Here is a 20546-nt window from a genome sequence, read left to right as displayed (position 1 = left end):
ACATGCAGTTTTCATATGCACCAATGAGTTCTACATACATCTGGCCATACAGTAGGCACTTGTTTTCAGCAACACATTGTAAGAGTAACCGGTGCTTATGAGCAACATTTCCTTTGGGAACACTTTCCCTACTGTGAATTGTCTACTCGCTAAAAGCAACATTTGGGATATTGTGATGTCACAACCAGGAGCAGAGATTGGGGGGGACATATAGGAGTGCTGCCCCCTCAAACTGCATCTTTCCACTCTCTTCCCACCCTGGCCCTTCACTGCAGCTCCAGGACACACAGCCCCATCCATTTGCATTGCCTGACAGAGTCTGTGTAGAGTACATGCGTAGGGGGGATGTTTGGAGGAAGAATATGGAAGAGAAGGATTTTTTTTTTTTTTTGGCGGGGGGGGGGGGGACAGAAGCTGGGGTCGGGAGAGCAGCAGAGGCACAGCTGGAAGGTTTTCTCCTCTCTTCCTCAGCTTCTGGCTTGCAGGTGGCTTTGGGAAGAGATAGGGGTTGGTATTTTGCAGTGGGCAATATCGGTGATCCGCCCATGCACTGAATTGTTCTCTCCATCTCATTGCTGTTGGTGGGGTGTGGCTGTGCTGTTTTGCAATGGGGAGTCAGTCCTCCCCAGGGCACTGACCTATCCCCTACTTCCCTCCTGTCTCCGCTGCCTGTGCTAGGAGCCATCCCACCCTCCATTACCAGCTGTTCACGGTGCACCTTGCTGGGGGGAGCATGAAGCTGCCAGTGGGAGCAACCTTAAGCTGTCCCCAGCAGCCAGGCTCGCTCAGCAGTTTTGCTCCCTGGCCAAACCCAAGGTTCCCCTGCTCCAGTCCCTCCACACTCCACTCCCCCACCACAACACCCCTTCCGAAACATCCTTCATATGCCTTTGGTCAGATAACACTCCCCATAATAGCAACAGCCACTTAGGAGCAACATAGCAAAAGGGCACCGATATGTTGCTATTAACGAGTGTCTACTGTTATTTATTGCAAATAACATTTGTTGTGCATTTAGCCCTTTTTTCCATTCACAAATCGGTCATAAATCAATACCATTTTCTAAAAATGTATTTGCTCTTTTTATGTAATGAATACTATTAGTTCAGTAGGTGAAGAAAAGCGTCAACTTTAAAAGGGTTAAAAACCATGCCATGCACTGCCATTCCTACTATCCTGAGGAATACTGGATTGGGACTCACTTTTGGGTTCTTTTCAGAGCAATGCCACTCCTTGGCTGGCCAGTGATAATGGTCATTCTGTACAAGTCTGACTGTTCAGCAAAATAAAATGTGTATCACTTATCAAGAAGTGCAGAGTGTTATACGTTTTTAAACAAATGTTTAAAGTCAGTCATTTGATGTTAATTCTGAAATCAACATTAACACAGCTATTTGTTTTTTACAGACAACAATGCTAACATTTCACAACAGTGTTGATGACAGTCATCTGTTTGGAACACATCAAACTTTACTACCAGGGGCAGATCCTCAGATGGCGTAAATTGTCACAGGCTCGTTGGGCCCCAAAGTCTTTTTAAAGAATATAGTTTAGTTTATACATAAAGTACATTTCAAATGATAACATCCTCAACTTTAATGGCATTCGGTTGACATTACCTTTTCTATAGAAAATCTAAAGGGTATTTTCAAAGATTGCTTCCCTAAGGATCTTTTCACCCCCCCCCCAGTATTGGCATATTTACCATGAATAGTGATAATGCAATTATAGAAACATTCACTATGAATCAGCTTCATCCTACTGAAGATTAAACAAAGAACTGCAGCTTAGGGTTTTGGTGTCTTTCTTTTGTAAGGCTATGAACTTTTTAAAAGTTTAAATATAACAAAGCATTCTAAAAACACATCAATTGGTATAACCCATAGTTTAGAAATGTACTTTTGTTTCTTGTTTCTTGCATAAGAAGAGATATTTAAAGGAAGGGGGTGGAAGAATGTTTTTAAAAGTAATAATTTCTGGACACTGCATAAAATCTAATCACAAACATCAGGAGTTTTGTGCACTTTTGGTACTGTAGTTAATAAAAAACATTGCATCACTAGTATAAATCTATAAACACACACTAGGTTATTACTTCCCCTGAGAATGTGTAGGATTTTTATATATGTGTCTCCTAGGGTTTGTTTAATTACTAATTAGATTAGATTAAAATACACATTATACCTGTTATTTTTTAATCAGAGTGAAGACAATGAGGGTACTGTAAAAGAACTGCTGCATAGGGGAGACACTCTGCAACAAAGCATCACAGATGAGAGTAAACGAGAGGAAATAAAGATAAAGCAACAGCTGTTGAAGACTAAACATAATGCTCTCAAGGTATAGGAGCTAAATTTGTAAACATGTTTCCTAAAATAGCATGTGTTTTTTGTTGTTGTTGTTGTTGCAGGACAGTAATCTCCTTAGATAAATGAAGCCCAAATACTCTTTTACTGCCTAATAATTTTAAACAGTTCAGCTGTATGTACATATTTGCTTCCACATTTCTGGTCAAATGTTTTCAATATCTTGATGGGTTCAAAAAGGTTATTTTAAACGTCTGGATTAAAAAGTAAAGTTTTGTCCCTAAAACACTGTGACTTTATACTCAGTTGATTGTTGATGATTAGACTAGAAGGATTCAGTTGCCTCACAATATTTTTATAACTCAGAATACGATAAATATTTCACCTATCGCACTTCAGACACCAGACCTTAGTTAGAATCATTTGTCATAAAGAATGTTGTTTTTGAGGGATTTCTCTCTGTTTCAATTTAACTTTTACACTGAACAAAAACAGCACATTTTGCTGGCACTGTATGCCTTAGCTACCTGACAGTTACAGATGCTGTATGATTTTAGTGGCAATGTGTTGTTCATAATGATGATAATTTGTGACACTATAGGGGTTAACCCAGACCAGTAAAAAGATCTATCACTGCCTGTCCTGTAATCTTGCGGCCTCTGTGCTGTGTAGCTTCGGCTCAGAGCCCTGACTTCAGCAGCCTGCTTTCAGCACAATGGTCTCAGCCTGGCTTCCACCAACCTGGTTACTTCTTGCAGGGTGACCCCAACCATCCTTCTGGTCCTGAGTTTCCCCAAACCATCTCCCCTGCGGTGTCCAGTTCCTTTTATGGGACACTGAAAGATAACACCAAGTTCACTACCTCAAAAGAGCCGTACACACAACAGCTTGTTAGCTATGCTGGGGTTATAAATGCCATCGTAATACACTGCATTAGTAAAAGTAAGAATAATGTAATTAACAAAGAACGAAGATTTAAGTGATTGTGAGTAAGAGTGACAGAGGTAAAAACAAAATGAAAGTAACACAGTTTTTAGTGTGTAAAACTTAATTCTAGTAAGACCTAGCTTTGCCTAATGCAGTTTCTTACTCATACCAAGTTGTCAGCATTCTCCAGCCTGTTTAGCAGGTCCCATCTGTCATGGATACAAAGCACTGGCTTCTTTGTTCTCTGAAGTGATGGATACCCCAGAATCTTTCAGCAGGTCTTTGTATCCCCAAAGTCTATCTTTGTCTTCAAAGCCAGGAAGCTCTCTTGAGGACTCAGCTTTCTGTGTCCACGAGGGAACTTACGTCATGTTAGTTTTGCAGTCTCTTGTGTTCTAGAATGCAAAATGATTTCCCTGCAATCTCCAATGCAAATGAATAGCCCATAATCTTTGTCTGGTCACACCTGGCTTGATTTGCAATTGAGCCAAAGAGGTGTTGGCCTTTCTCCTTTGTCTGGAAAAAAACCTGTTTTGCCTTCTTAGTCTGTTTACAGACTCGGAAACATAACATCTGAGTGTAGCCATAATTCCACGTACAGTGTTGTTACATACATTTCACAGTGATATTAATGACCAGCATGATGTTAGTTTTCACCTAATATTTTACAGGACACATTTTAAATGAATTATTGTGACAACGGTGTGCAAGGATTATTTTGCTAGTCAGGCCAGCTGAGATTTACTTTTACACACCAGGAAGCCCTTTGCCATCTGGCATTCGGGTGCTCCTAGAATCACAGCACTTTGCTAAATTTGGAAACCAAGGGGCTGAATTCCAAAGCACCACAGCCCAGCCAAATACCCTTTTAATCAGTGCCAGGGAGGCAGCCACTTGGTAACTGTGTTAAACAATCTAGTAGTAAAGCCTAATTCCTCCATATGACAAGCTTAATAGGCAGTGAGCACCTGGTTCCCTGGATGAGAATTAAAAAAGACTGGAAAGGCATTCAAGGATTTGTGCAGGATGAAGGGCACTCACTACGGGTGGTAAGAAGAGTTGTTTTGCATTGGGAAGCTGCTTATGATAACCCCACAGCCTCCTCATGCCTAAATAAGAACCCATCAATGCAGGTTCCTTTTTCCTCATTGCTATTGTTTGAATTGGCACATCACAATGCCATATTGTATTGCAAGATTTTTTTTGTTACCTATGTTAATTTAAAATTAAAGCCGTGACAGCTTTTCCAGTGTTCCCAGGAGATTCCATGGAAGGACAACTTAACTTTGGGAACCAAGTTACTGAATCATAATGACCCATAGAAGAGAGGATCGTGTCCCCCAGACAACATGCGTAGATTCTTCCCCAGAGCTATGTAGTTAAGGTTTAATCAGGGGTCAACCAGGGCAGGAAGAAGAAAATCTTTTGTTAAATATTAATTCTTAAATGATCTGTGATCATGTAAGCCCTCTGTTTCAGGATATAAGCCAACTGCTACCTAATTGGGGGTTAGAAGGAAACTTTCCCCAGGTGCAGATCATCCTGTAACTGTCTATTCTAGGGTTCTTGAGCCTTCCTGTGAAGCATCTACTAGTCAGTATAGGAGACCAGTTACTGGACTCAATGGACCTATTGAACTGATCTAGTATGGCATTTCCTAACAGTGTTTGAGTCCCAATTAGCAAAGTCATTATAGTTATTTTTTTCCCGTCTCTCTCTCTCAATAGTCTTCACTAAGCTCTCTTTGGGTTTGGGACGATTGACATGCTTACACTTTATTATTATTTATTAACAAAATAGCATCTTTGCTTTCCAGGTGGATTTTCTCAATTTTTTACAGCTTTTTATGGGGTCAGTAAAAGGGCAGCCTAAAGACCATGTGGTGGTCTATATATTTTAGTGAAAACTTGATGTTTATTATTTTTCCCTTTGAGCAATCCAAACCACGTGCATGTAATTCATAATTTGCACTGTTGTGAAATAAGAGAACCATTTGCAGAGCTGTAATGTATTACCCTTAATTATGATAAAGTGGCATTCAGATCCATGCTATTGACCAGATCATTACGGGCTGTGTTTACAAGGAGTGGGGTGATTGATTTTCTTTTTGGTGACTCAGTAAAGCCATTCAGCCTTGACAGATAAAACTCAATGGAATATCGAACAGTTTAAGCAAATTCAAGCAGTGTATTATTTTATATAAAACTTATAGGAAATAAAGTAACATTTTTATTTCTTGTTAATGTAAGTAAACTATTTACAAGGTAACAATAATACAAGTAGTCTTCACTGAACTCCACATTTTGTCCTTTTGTAATATTAAAGTAAAAAAAACCTGAATTTTTATTGCATCAAAGTACCCTTTGTAATGTTTGTATGCTCAAGTTATACTGGGGCAATATCTTAAATTTAGTGTATTTATGTGTAATCATAGACTTTTAGACCCATCAGAGTCATAAACATGAGGCAGAATTTTCATGTGTAAATTACTCTTATAAAAAAAACAAAAACGTTTGTATAAAATAAATCACTGCGTTGAAATGTTTTTTTTTTTCCTTTCCAATAGCCTTTCATATTTCACAGACTTGAGTTTGGTAAGATCTCACAAAATGGGAAGTTCACCTATGACTAGATTTAAATTGGGCTAAATCTCCAGCTGTTTAGTGAGTACTTCACTCTTAACTTCTTTGAATATTGGTAAATTTCTCAACAAAGTATTCAGCATGTAAACAAGTCTGAGTTATAAACCCTCCTTCAATAGTAAACGCTGCTTATAATAGATTCAGAAAAATATACAGGTTGTGTTCAGTTAGCTTTATCAGAATTCGTTTTAAAAACTGAGCTAATGTCCTTAGCCACTTTCCATTTTTTTCCTACAGTATACACACATGCCAGCATGTATATTATACATCTTGTATTGATATTCTAATAATGTCTGCACTGTGAACAGGACTTGAGGTCTCAAAGAAGAAAAAAGGCTTTAGAGATTTCTCATCAGTGGTATCAGTACAAGAGGCAGGCTGATGACCTATTGAAATGGTTGGATGACATTGAGAAAAAGTTAGCCAGTCTACCAGACCCCAAAGATGAACAGAAGCTAAAGGTAATGTTGTTTTGGGATGGTAATTATAGATTTTTGGCACACTGTTTTATTCGTTTAAAAGACAGCAAATACAACAAATCTCCACATATATATATGTATGTGTGTGTGTGTATATACATATATGTGTGTGTATATATATCAGTACTTTTTTCTTGTTTTATAACATATATATTGACAGTCTGTTGAAACTGACATACTTCTTTTGTTGTATATACTGTTTCTCGTAGTCTTGTAAATGTTATGCTGAATGTCATGCAAGTGATATAAAACATGCTAAATAAAATCTTCTATTAATAATGGACAGTGTGCACTGTATTAAGAAACATCAAGTGTTTTCTAGTAAAAATTGTAATTGACTTTATGTATCTTTGTTCCAGATGAACAAATGACTTATCGGTATATGGATGACCTCTTTCTCATGTTAGCACATTCATTTTCATCAAAACATATTCATATGTCACTGTCAAAATTCTATAGATTTATTCACATATTGTCAAGATTTTTCTGGTTTATTTTGCATCATCTTTCTTTGCTTCATTCTCTGAGTTTCCCACCAAGTTTTAAAGAAGTTAACTAATATATTTGCACACCCTCTGAACACTATGTGCACTTAATACGTTAACCCGAATAGGTAAGAATGATCTCTCCAATTGCCCATCACAATACTAGGGAGAATTAGAAAAAATAAACTGTTGGCCTATGTTAATAGCTTTCCGTGTACATTAGTTATTAGTATCTCTAAAGCCAACTGGCGGGAAAATTTTTAAATCTTAGTTTTGTTTGTTTTGTCTCAATGTAAAATAAGACTTGACTGTACATTTTTTTATTGTAACAATAAAGTGGAAAATCTTTTAAATGAAAGTTCTGACAGAAGTATTTTGCTAATTCTAACTTGATTAATTTAGTTAGCTAACTGCCCTGGGCCCTGTATTGGTTTTGCTCACTAGGAGATTGATGGAGAATTGGAGAAGAAGAAAGAAGAACTGAATGCGGTGCGCAGGCAAGCTGATCGCTTGTCTAAGAATGGGGCTGCAAAAGCAGTGGAGCCAACCCTGATACAGCTCAGCAAGCGCTGGCGAGATATTGAGAGCAAATTTGCTCAGTTTCGAAGACTCAACTATGCACAAATTGTGAGTTGTTACTGGCAAACCTATATGTTTGCAACTACTACTGCTAACAGAATCCTACTAACAATGAGAGTTCCAGGTGCAATGTCAACTCTTCTAATAAAAAAATATCTATTGTCAGCAAGTGGGAGAAACATGAAAGAGCTCGTGTTCCATTTTGTTTTAAAGATGCCCTTAAATTAAATTGACCAATGACAGAAAACTCAGCAATGAAAAATGCATGTTGGTTTTTGTTGCTTCATTCTTTTTTCCATAACATTACCAATTTAAATCTGTCAGATTACCATGCATTTATTTTTTTAGTAAATGTGTAATTCAGAAACCAAATGCATTATTTTCAAACTACCATCCCATGCAAACTCTAATTCTGTTTTTTATTTATACATAGTGTATAATATACACACTTAGGAAGAGATTACAGGATTTCTTCTTACACTACTTGTGCACGGCCTTCTCTTCAAACACTTCAAATACCAAAGGAATTTTTACCTCAGAAATTGTATTTTGTTAATTGAGAGGCTGAAAGCATCAGTTTTATAAAAAATATTTTTCTTTTTTAATGGTTATGAACAATTTAATCATACATAAGGTATAATAATGATGATTACTTCAAGACCTGGATAATAAAGGGCTGGGGAGGAGAAAGCTGTCCCTGTTTCAGGTACATAATCAAAACAGACACCTTGCAACATATTCATTTCACTTCAAAGTTCAACTTGTACAATATACAAACATTTTGATTATGGTTGTCAGTATTTGTCATAAGGTCCTTACCATGGATTCTCCCTTCTAGTTCTACTTCTGTGCTCACTTCTTTCTGACCTTTTGATTTTATCTGAACATGGAGAAGATTTACTCATGAATATAATAATTGATACCAAAGAAGTTGTTCACATTATGTGCTGTTCCAAAATTGATTGTGGTAAATAGGCGTTTCCACAAAAATTCTTACTTTGAAAATTTTTGTTACTGCATCTTGATTACAGATGGGACATATCCACAGGGTAGTGGAATAATGCATATATGATTAAAATATGGTTTGTTTTACAAATATTGGGCAAGGTTAAATAAAAGCCTTTGTCCAACAAATAAGTGATAATGCACAAGCTTTTGCTCCAAAAAGTCCTTTCTTCAGTGCACTAAGTTTCTCAAAGTATAGTCTCTTTAATTAAAATTATATGTAAAGAATAGCACTTGCGCTATGTATGCAGTTGACAGAAATAATCAAAAAATGTTAAAATGCGTTTACATATTGTCTTGTTCCATCTGATTACTCCTTTAAGCTTATTATGTTTAATATTAAACTTAATGATTGTAATCAATCAAATATCATTAAAATTTGACAATGAGCTGGTGCAGGAAACACTTATTTTGTAAACTGGTCTCTTTTCTAATGAATGTGTTCCTTTAATAAGGACATTGATTGTAAGAGTTTACACGTTATCTCTATATAAATATTCTGTTTGCATTGTGCTATTTATGTAATCTATCATGCACTTTGACACAGGAATTGTATACACTTTTAAAACTGTATTAAGAAAACAATAAAAGTTATATTTTTCTGTGACAAAATATGGAGAAATAGTTAAATAAGGAAATAAGGTATAATTATTTAAACTAGTCCATAAAATTTCTTTGTATTTACTTCTCTAGGTCTTTTTAAACCCACCAATCACTATGTAACATTTTAAGATAGTAAAATATTTTTAACGAAGGTTAGATTTGAAAATGCTGCTTATTGTATGCAAGAATCCAAATATCTCTCTATGAAATGAATTCTGCAGCTATTGAATGGAATTTCATGAGTATAGTATAACTTTTCTTATGCTTTCTTTTCTTCCTGATGATGAATGATAACTTGCAGTGTTGAGAGTGGCAATGACAGTACCCATGTAAAATATGATTAGGCTTTTTCAGTAGGTATTGAAGTTTATGAGAGGCAACATGTTCTAGTGGATTAAATATGAGACTAGGAGAAATGGAAGATCTTGTTCACTGCTCACAGCTCTGGCTTTAACACTGACTCATTGTCTGACCTTTTGCGACTCACTTAGCTACTCATTGACTCAATTTCCCTTTTTAAAAATTAGGATATTTACCTACCTCACAGGGTGTTGTGAGGATTAATTAGTTAGTGTTTGTGCAGCACTTTAAAAATGCAAGCTAACCATAAAAATGGTGCACTCTAGCTATTCATTAAAATGCAAGCTGACTTCAACTAAAAAGTAATTCCTTAGAGACTTTCCATATTACCTCCAAAGGCAAACAACCAAATAAAGCCAACAATGAAACACAAATAAATAAAGGAAAAGTATTAAAAGTATGAAAGTCTATTAGGAGATCCTTCTTTCCTTACTGAGATCCCAATTACATTAGGTCTGTGCAATAAAGAGCCTGATAATTGAAAGCGGTCTATTATAAAGCCACAAGGGCTCAGTTGAGTTGTGTAAGTGCTTCAGAGGCAGTCTTTGAACTTCAGTGCGATCACAGTGAATATATGTACTATGATAGGCTGGTAAAATTCTGCATAATCAGCCAACAGAGTGCTTGAGATTGCTGGAACTTCATTAATTCAAAGTAATGAAAAGAAGGAACTTCACAGACTTTTTTGTAAGTGTACTGTACTGTACAATAGGATATATTGGTATCAAATCAGAAAAATTTTGCTCTCCAGATTTCACTTGACCCCACCTTTTGTGCAGAAAGGCCTGCCAAAAGAATACAAGAACCATTATTTAAGTATTGAACCTCTTTAGCAAAAGTAGTAGCGATGTGATTATTTATGAGATGTTACTGCTGAAATATTATCCAGTATGAAGCCACCAATGTTTCATATCTCTGAGTATTCTCTCACTATTTTGGACAATAATATCTACTGTAGTTGGGGTTGGAAGGATTAGATTTTGTCGGTAAATGTCAATTTTACTGAACACACACAAATCGACAAAAAATTTCCATTGATAATAATCAAAATGTACAGATAGGCAAAGTAAGAAAAATGCTGCTTTTGAGAATTTATTAGAGATTAATTTAAGGATATTTATTCTCTATATTTTGACATTTATGTTGAGCTTTGTCTTTTAACAGCTCTAAAGCATTTTATATCTTTATTAAATAATTGTCTGACCTTCTCCTTAATTTCCCACAACTGTAAAAAATTTAAATCAATAAAAATAAAAAGGCTTAAAACCCATAATTTTGTGCAACTTTGAAAATGTAAATATAAAAAAAAACTTTAAAATGCATATTGATATTATTTGTTGAAATTATATTTAAAAAATTGAATTCTGCCAAGCTTAAATGTAGTTAAAAGTATAAAGTAAAGGAAAAGAGCAATACAGTATCACCCATCATTAACAAAAAAGAAGTTTCAAATAAATCCTGTAACACTAAACATATTGAGTATTCTCTTTACTCCCAGTTTAAAAATGTATATAGAAATAAATGTCCAGTACATTAAGTACAATAATGTCTCAGAGAGGAAATGGCAACTATGGAAAGCTCATGCTAGGAGAGGATAATAACCTGGATATGTTGAAAATGCAGATTAAACATGATGAAAAAGGCACATCAAAGAATTAAATCGTACGAGACCAGAAGCCACCTTGAGTGGGAGATACCAACAGAATAGTAAAAAGATGTGTCCTCTTTTTCTCTCTCACCCTAGTAGTGGCACATATGAAATGAAATTAACACAATAGGCTAAACTTCTTTCTTGGATGTTCCCAGGCAAATCCCACAGACATTGGTGGAAAACACACATCTCAGGACAAATGTTAGTCCCTTATTTCTGTGTGCAATGTTCATTATCATCTTACTAAAAAATTAACTTGGAAATCAATTGGTAGCCAGTGCAGCACATGAAGAACAAGTGATTTACTGCATAATTGAAAATAGAGATTTTGTGTTGAGTATCCACAAATTCCAGTGAAGTCAATGGGAGCTGCAAATGCTTTAGGACCTCAGTATATAATTTGAACCCTCAGTATATAATTTGATATTAATGATATAATACCTATGTAAATAATACCCATCAAAATAAGTGATATGCTTATTTTTCTTTTTTTGCCCCCATAAATACTACTTCATGATAATAATTTAAACCTAGGGAGTACATTTCTAGGTTACTATTACACTTACGTATCTAAATTCATTCAGCCTTTGGATTCATGCCTTGTAAAACCAGCAGAAATGTGCTAGTTGTCATATTTATAGCTTAATTATTCTTGTGTGCCAACAAAAGCTAAGATTCTTATGTAATTTCTAAAGTCCAAATTCTACTCTCTGATGTATGTGCATATTTCCCATGGAAGTTATTTTGTGGCAGAATTTAGCCCTCATATATATTCAACAATTCATATCACTTGCTATTTGTATTACTTGATCTTCCAGAAAATTTTTCCTACAGACCAGTAATTTTTAGAGTTTATTAACTAAAATTATTTTCTTACACTTTGACAGCTACACATGACTTTGTTTAGTCCGAATATTAGCAGTATATATTATAAAGTAAGCCTATAAAATGGAAGTCTGTACATCTTAAGATTTAGGAACGTGAGAGTTCCCTTTACTAAATATATGAGGAACACACACACACAAAATGGGTAATAGCAAAATAAACTGCATTGTGTTTACAAAATATACATTATTTCCTTTTTACAAAAGGTAACAATCACATTCTATATAGTCCAAAAGTAAAGTTTCTAGTTAGCATTTTTATACACACTAGTTTGTCCAAAAGTTGCAAGACAATAATTTTCTTCTAATTGAATTAGCCTTAAAAAACCATTGACTAGACGTTTCAGCTGCATTTGTATTTAATAAATTGAATTACTATGTTTTTCTAGTTCTCCAATATTCTTTCTGCTGTTGTATACTTTTTCTTGTACTTTGTTAGATAATAGCTGTTGAATATGTCTTTACAAATCTGGGGATTTACTCTTAAAATACTTCTTTCTTGCACAATTCATGAAAATTTTATATTTCCATATGGACATTTTTAATGTTTTTTTATATAATTTGTAAATACTTTGATTATTGTACTGTGTGTTGGTGTCCTTTCAACTAATATGACTAAGTCTGAGTTTCTTGCTATTTACACAAAACAAATATGCAAAATTTGTCCAAAGCAGAACTGCTATGGTGACTGGACCTCTCTGTCCATCAACACCAGAGAAGGAAGAGGAAACTCTGTCTTCCCCTTTTGTAGCCTGTGTCCCCTAAATCCAGTCTCGATAGTAAATTTTCAGTCATGATTGATGTCATTTGTGAAATAAATTTTTTTATAAGCAGAGGCAACATGCCCAATTTCTGTTAGCAATGGTGAGAGTTTCACAGTTGCATCAAGAGGGGAAAGCTAGTTATGAATGGGAAAGAAATCATGGGAGCATTTTAAATTGGCATTTACAAGGTTTACTCTTCTTGTAATGCATTCAACTATTTAAAATTCCCAATTCATGGACTAAACAACTCCCTCATGGATGAGTTTTATTGGTCAGTGCTATCTTTGCATTACATAAATATTTTTTTCTCTACCAATATTAAAAATGGAAGACTGAGTCTCTTTTGAAATATAGTTAATTTCAGGTCTGTTGGTAACTTTATGTACAATGGTTTGTCATATTGCAATGTTGTATTCTACTGAAGCATCTTATATCTGCTTCAATACCTTATGAAATTCTTACCACTGGATTTCAATCCTCATTTTTTTGGGAGAGCAAACATTTTCTTGGTACAATGAACATCTGTTTTCAGAAAGAACAGCTGTTTCCAGAAAGAAATGCCTTGATTTGAAACTAGAATACAAATAAATGGATTCTCCTGAGATTAAACCCTTAAATGTATGCTCTTACACATTTTGGAAATTGCATAACATTCTGTGTTTTGGGGTTTTTTTGTTGGCTGTGTGTTCAGTCAGAGATCCGGGGTGGAGAGGTGAAGAATGAACTGATAACCTGATTTTCCATCTCTTGAGAGATGATACAGACCATCTTCAGAGTTATGTGCTTTACTGTATTTCACTAACTTAGTTTCAGGGTATTGTATTATATATCAATGTTCAGGGGAAGTCAGATACTGTTTGTCAAGCAATTAAGGCTGTCAAACAGTTAAGTCTGTTGATATCAACTATCTTAACTTTTACAAAATAAGAAATAGAAATGATCCATTATTGCAGGTTAGTTTGTGCCCTTTTGAGTCAAGTTTGTTCACTACTATGCAATAATCAGATTTGTATTAAGTTATATATGGAGGGAATATTCTAGTATCCCCAAGAAAAAGAAAAATAACCAGCTTTTGTGGGGCACAAGTAATATCTAAGGTACTTTTGCAGCTTCTTAACAGATAACAACTCTCAGAACTGTGCATATACATGACTCTATCATACTCTATAATGTTGTTACACAAACAAACTAAATCATAGTGGCTTCATTAGTAATATAAGGGGAAATCCTGGCCCTGTTGAAGTCACATAGAAGTTTTCCCATTGACTTCAAAGAGGATTTTGCCCATATGGGAGAAAAATCAATTTTCATCAAATGATGAAAGACCAAATTTCTAGAGCCAGAAATTTTATTTTCAAACTACTACATTTACATGTTGTAAACAAGGAAGAGTAAGAAAAATAACTTCAAAAACAGTATTGGGTTGGCGTAAGGTAAGTGTGCAGTATAAACCTTTTGATACTGAAAAAATCAATCATATGCTGATGGTTTAGCTGACCATTTATGGTATAAATACATTGGGACAAATGGGTTAAGTGTTGATTTTTCAAGTGAGACATGATTCTGCCTTAGGTTCTGTAAAGCACTGTATAAATGCCTAGTATTATTCTTTCTCCCAAAATAGAAGAGTTAGAGAAAGTGTTAGAGAAAGTGTGATCAACCTCAGAGTGTAGATTAGGGGAACTGCTCACATTAGATGGTCAAGATCACACAAAATGTCAAGAGAAGGCATAACTTTAGTGTAAAATAATCTTCTGAAATTCTGCTAACTTTTCCATACGTAGGTCTCTCTGGTTCATTACATAAGAGCTAAGACTCTCTGAATGTTTAGCAAATTTGCAGTTGATCTAGGACAGACACATGGATGGATTTTAAGTGGCAGGCTGCACCTTTTATTAAACATAAACAGAGGGGAGTGGCACTACCTGCCCATCACCCTTACTCTCCTATGCCAGGCATTTAAATGGTCCCAGTGCAGGAGTTACAGGCCTCCTATTATATAACCTGTAACTTGGAGTAGGTTCCTCTGAACCTACACCCAGGACTTAGCACCCTCTCCCACAATGGGAACAGAGGTTGCAACAGGATGGGGACTTCAGCCGGCAAAGGCCACAAAGTCTCACTAACCCTCTGCCATAAGCCCAAGACCAATCATCAAACTTCCAGGTCTCATCTCTGGGAGGTGTTCATTTTATTCTTTTAGCCACACTGGAAACTGGCTGCAAGTTGTGACAACTCAACCAAGTTCCTCAGTTAGATGCTAAGTGCATTGCTGCTTAACTTACTGTGGCTCAAAGGTGCTGCAAAGAAGTTGAAAAAAACTCCTGTGCCAATTGGTCCTGTGAGAGAAGAAATTCCTTCCTGACCCCCACATGGGCAATCAGATGGACCCATAGTACCTGCTAGCCAGATCCTACTTCGAATTCAGGGTGGATAGCGTGGTATTATCTTAAAGGGAATAAATGGGCCTAAAGAGTTAGAGTATGTCTCCCTGCAGTTAAGCACCCATGGCTGTCCTATGTCAGGTGACTTGGACTCAGTGGCAGTTTAATTGCAGAGTAGTTATTTGGGCTTAGGCTCCAGCCCCTTTGTCGAAGCCCCCCCGAGACCAAGTCAGCTGACATGGCCGGCCATGGGCTTTAATTGCAGTGCAGACATACCCTAAATTACTGTTTAACATTATATAATGTTAAACAAGATTTGGGGTTTGGTCTATCGAGATTTTTAGCTTGTTTAGCTTTAAAAACACTATTAATGTGTTTAACTTTTTATTAAAGATAAAGAAAAGAAAGAAAAACAACTAAAGTCTTTGAAATGTAAAGTATCAAGTAAGGCTTTTATTTTAATAACTTTTTTTTATTTTTAAACCTGGAGAGTTTTTAGAAGGAAAATAAGTTTTGTTGGACAGTTTTTTAGACTATATTAAAGAGGGTAATTGTTTTTTGATGGAGAGAGAAAAGAAGTTAGTTGAGATGGGTTGGCGTTCTTTTTGCTGCTGTTAGTCTCATTTTGTTGCTTAAAAAACAAAACAAGAGGAACACAGATAAAAGGAGAGAGAGGAAAATTACACAGGTGTGGGAGGAGAAGAGAGAAAGAGACTCACATCCCAGGTGATGGCCACATTTTAGTTGGGGGAGGTGGTACTGTCATCTGGAACCCTTTCTCTTTGCCCTGGTCTGGTCGGGACATCTCTCAGGATTAGGATGAAGAGGGTCCAGAGTCCCAGTCTATGGTAGGGGTTGCAGCCCTTATGGTGAAACCAATTTTTCTTCTTAAGTTTTTTTATTTATTTTTTTTTAAAGGACACCAAAAGGAGGTGATGGGTGGACTAGTCCATCATTTTATTATTTTGTTTATTAATTAGGCTTAATATTAGACATGTTTTGGTTTATTGCTTTTTTATTTTTGTTTATCAGGAATGATCTTAACACAGTCCTTAAATCATATTAATAGACCTTTTTGTCGCAGCTAATTCAGTCCTTCTGTCTCCCTTTCATACCTTTCCCCATTGACATTTGCTGTTACAGGTTTGCTGTTGCACTATTTTATGAACTTTCACTCACTCCTTACAAGTAAACTCACAATTGTGGTGTATTTGTAACCTAATTATCACAACAGTAGGGTAGGGATGCTGGAATGGAGCCAAAAGAGGCTCAGCATGGCCTGTGCTCCAGGTTAAATTCTGGGAGTTGAGGAATACGCCCCTCTTCCTTCCGCATCCCCTCCCCCCACCAAATTGCCAATGGGTCCAGAGACTCCAAGTGGGGGAGGAGCTACCTGGTGTTCCTCAGCAAGTATATCCCCCTTGCCCATTTACCCCATCAAGTTCCCCACTCGTTGAGGCAGGTGGGTGGCATATATTGTTAAAAGCCTTTGTTTTATTGTGCAGAAGGTTGTCCTTTGAGACAAATCAGTTATGTCATGTCCAGATAAATAACAAGCTTTTAAATCGCAATATGTGTTCCACAATTGGATAAAGTGAGAATTTTAATGCTCAGACTTGCCACCTTATTGCTTCAGTTCAGGATTCTCCCGACATCCTCTTCCTAAGGGCAAAGGGCTGCTTTAGTTTATGCCAGAGACTGAAGCACTCCAGGAGCCTCAGGTCCTGGGAACAAGAGGAGATATAATACCTGTCCCCTCTCCTGCCACTCCATGGGTCCTATGCTGAGCCAGAGCATATACTTTGTCTATATTTTCTTTTCTCACTAATTAATTACCAAGATATTTGTATGTAAATAGATTTTTTTTCTTCTAATTATTCCTCTTTTCCATAATTTACTATGTCATAATGTGGCATCCTAATAATTTCTGTGACGAGGCTTTGTGATGTTATAAATAGTGCATTATGGTATTACTGAATGAAACAAGAAGAGGAAGGTGCTTTCTGAGATGAGAATGGTTTAGTTACCAGAACTAATGGAGAGAGAGTGTCTGGACTCATTTTTTGAGGTATTAGAGTCAGCTTTGACATAATCCCAACAGTCAATGACAGATTGATGAGGGACAAACCCTGACATTGTTCTGTATGATGGGCTCAATGTAAATTCAATATAACAATCAATGAAAGGATTACTTGATGTAGTAATGATGGGAAGGAAATGGAGAAAAATAAAAAAGGAATTGGATAACATTTTTTAAAATTCCTAGAATGAGGCAGTGGTTTCTTAAGATTCCAGGTCTTGCTCTTAAACATTGTTGCCACTCAGTACTAATGCTGTATCTTTAATAATAGATGAAGCTGTGTTTTAATGTTATATCAAAGTATAGCTGAAAAGATAGGGTTTGCATGATTAAATAGGATCACATCCCAAAATCCATAGTCTTACTTAGTATTAATTGATATGCATCTGCTTAACTGTGTCCCTACTCAAGACAGTACTGAAGACAACAGGACTTAACCACATACGCAAGTGCTGTCCTAGGCAGGGATGCTTTCCTACATTTGGGCCCTGTTTGTAGACCTTATAGAGAGGACAGTGAATCAAATGGCATGACCCAGCCTCTTGACCTAGAGGTACTAGAAGACCCTGCAAAGTGAAAGGGCCCCAGAGAGTCCAAACAGCTATCCTCAGTTAAACAGCCCTGCAAGTTCGAGACAGTTCACACGAGCCAGTCACAGTGTCTAGTTGAAGTGTAGACATATCCTTAGGAAAGTGGGTGGAACTGATTCTGCCACTGCTTTAAACCATATCTATTCTATGGGTAATCACAGTCCTCGAGCTTTAAAATTGCTTCCATCCTGCAGGAAATTTCTTGCACTGCAAGTTGAATTCCATTGAATAACAATATGTTGCTATGAAACTTTTCCACATTCACAGTTTGAATCATAAAATTACAGCATGCTAGAAGACAGAAGTATTTAGAGTTATCAACTGAGTATCTTACTTAAGCACTATATTTTATTTGAAAAAGGTGTCTATAAAATATTAGTTATCTGAAAGAAAGCCATACAAAAAAGGTTAACTATAGCTTTTTCTCAACTCTGTGGCCATAGGTAATATAGTAGTATTTTAAAACAAATGTTGTCTATTAGCGAGTGCAGCATACAAATTGATAATGTAATGTTTTCCAAGTGGACCAGTACAATATTCTACCTAATTCATACAACCCAAAGAGAACAGAAATGTGCCACCTAAATAGTTGTGTGATTTAAACAGAATATATTGAAATATGGCATTTGTTGAACGCCAACCCCAACCCATAGATTTGGCATTCTTCTGTGATTCTATTTTATCACAGAAATTTAACATAAGCATTTACATGTTTACAAGTCAGTGACTTTGCACTATTTCTCTGTAGAATCAACTAACATCTATCCACATTTATACCATGCAGTTTACTTAAGTGGTCTTGAATCCAAGTGTCATTAAGCTAGAAGACAAGATTAGTTGGAATCTGTTCCCAAGCAGTCATCCCATGTAGATGGGAAATGTCCTTTATTTGTATGCCAAACAAATGGATTAAATTGTATCTAAAATAGAGTTATGTCACATGTGCAATCTGTAATATGATACATTGATTTAATAATAAAATGCATTTAAATGTATCCACTTATTCATCTGGATTTAACATGTAATTGTGAATTGGCTTCAAGGGACTGACCATTTGTGAAGTAACTGGACTTCCTGCACAATCAAGATCTAATTGACACCAGTCAGCTTGTTCAACTCATTCACAGCTGTAGGATTACCTTGCTAAAAAAAAGAGTATGCCTTGCATGTACATTACTTGAGTGATGAATAAACAGGTAAAAGATCCAATGGTATACTTTTATAACTCCTCTTTACTTTTAATATTGCCCCAAATATTTATTTAAAAGGAATGAATACTAGAGTGCCACATGTAACAGTGCTCACCATTTAAAAGAAAAACAAATCATTGTTTAAAAAACAGCTGCCAAATTGAGGCAGCTTTAGGTACCCCTATTTTCACTATACTTGCCAGTTTTTTCCCCTGACAATTATTGGACTAACACATGTCATCTACAGATGAAGTTAGTGAAGCTACATTATTTATTTAAAACAAACCACATATTTTCCACTTTTGAACATGTTGAACTTCATCATTAATGCTCTTAATGTACAATTGGATATTGATTTGGTGCACTGTAATGTAACATTAATGTTGGGGGTTAGGTCATTCAGTAGATAAGTGCATTTTCTTGTTACTTCTGAAGAATTGGTTTATGTCAAAAGCGATAATATATTTTATAGTGTCATTTGTTTACATCCCAAACCCAACACACACTTTGGGCATGATTTGTTATCTCTGCTGAAGAGATGACCAGAAGCAGAATAGCAGGAATATTGAAAGTCAGTGCTAAGATTCACAGGCAGAGCTATGAGTGGAAGCTTACATAGCATCTGCTTGCACTATTTCTGACTCCAGCTAGTTTTGTTTGACTCTTACTTGTGTGGATACTAGATGAATCTTTTCCTCTAAGAAAAAAATAAACTATATTTGTCAAGTTAATCCTTAGTAACTATGAAAACCACAGTGTAAATGCATCATTCAGTTCAGTGTTGAAAATGAATTATAAATTTTGTCTGCATCCTTCCCTTTTGGACAATAATGAAGAAAAATTGATGCAATTACAGGGAAGAAAAATATGATTTGATTTTTTGAGTGAAATAAATGTCATCCAAATTCATTGCTTCATAGCAAGCAGCCAACCGGTACTTTTTGAAACCACACATAAAGCTAATCAGAATATGGCATGACTATCAGAATCTGCTGAGAGGTGGCACAGAACTTAAACCTGAATGGGTAGGATATGGACCCACACCTATGGAGAGAAGCTCTGCATTTCAATCAGGTTGTGAAGGTCACAGATTAGTCAGCATGAGGAAGCTCACTCCATTCTGTGCCTGCTAGTACATTGCTTGGCTGGTGACTGTTGAACAGTTAAGAAATCCAACTCTGCATTTTTAATAGTTCTCTTTACTTTTAATAATGTCCCAAATTTTTCTTTAAAATAATAAAAATGTAAAAGTATAGTTTCACTGTGACTAGCATAAATCATCTCATGTATGCAGAGAATCAGAAAGAAAATCATTAGTGAGTGTGTCGCATTGGATAAAAAAGTAGGTTTAAAAGAAATATCAGTGCTTACTGATAGGACATTTGTTTTCCCAAGGTGAAATTCATTCTCATTTTTCAGGGCTTGAGTGGGATTTAATTGGTACATTGATCGTATATTGCCTTTCCGTAGATGGGGAGAATTTCATTCTCAGTGGTTACCTCACTTAAACTTTTATCATTATAAAGCGGTATTAAAAATGTATGTTTTGCAAGCAAATGGTTTTAGTTTTCAGGGAATAACCTAACCTGCACATTATAATCCGATCAAACATGCCTG

General features: G+C 35.9%; 1 protein-coding gene across 25 annotated transcripts in view; it reads left to right on the top strand.

Annotated features, from left to right (window-relative positions):
• The window catches only part of DMD (dystrophin), a 1854857-nt gene that overhangs the window by 889438 nt on the left and 944873 nt on the right, over nt 1-20546 (top strand). For 23 of the 25 annotated variants that reach the window (XR_010919130.1, XR_010919131.1, XM_067545076.1 and 20 more), the window contains 3 exons: nt 2203-2340; nt 6184-6336; nt 7284-7466. Coding sequence is in view for 23 of the 25 variants with exons in the window: in XM_067545076.1 (XP_067401177.1) it covers nt 2203-2340; nt 6184-6336; nt 7284-7466 (474 nt within the window). In the remaining 2 variants the exon portion in view is untranslated. The other 2 variants (XM_067545092.1, XM_067545093.1) reach the window with 2 other exon arrangements.

This window comes from Emydura macquarii, unplaced genomic scaffold, assembly GCF_026122565.2.
Source record: "Emydura macquarii macquarii isolate MOO-44397 ecotype Brisbane River unplaced genomic scaffold, CSIRO-AGI_Emac_v2 contig_1043, whole genome shotgun sequence".
In the NCBI taxonomy this organism is placed as follows: domain Eukaryota; kingdom Metazoa; phylum Chordata; order Testudines; family Chelidae; genus Emydura; species Emydura macquarii.
Note: the sequence above shows the minus strand (reverse complement) of the source record. Positions and strands in the feature narration are given on the sequence as shown.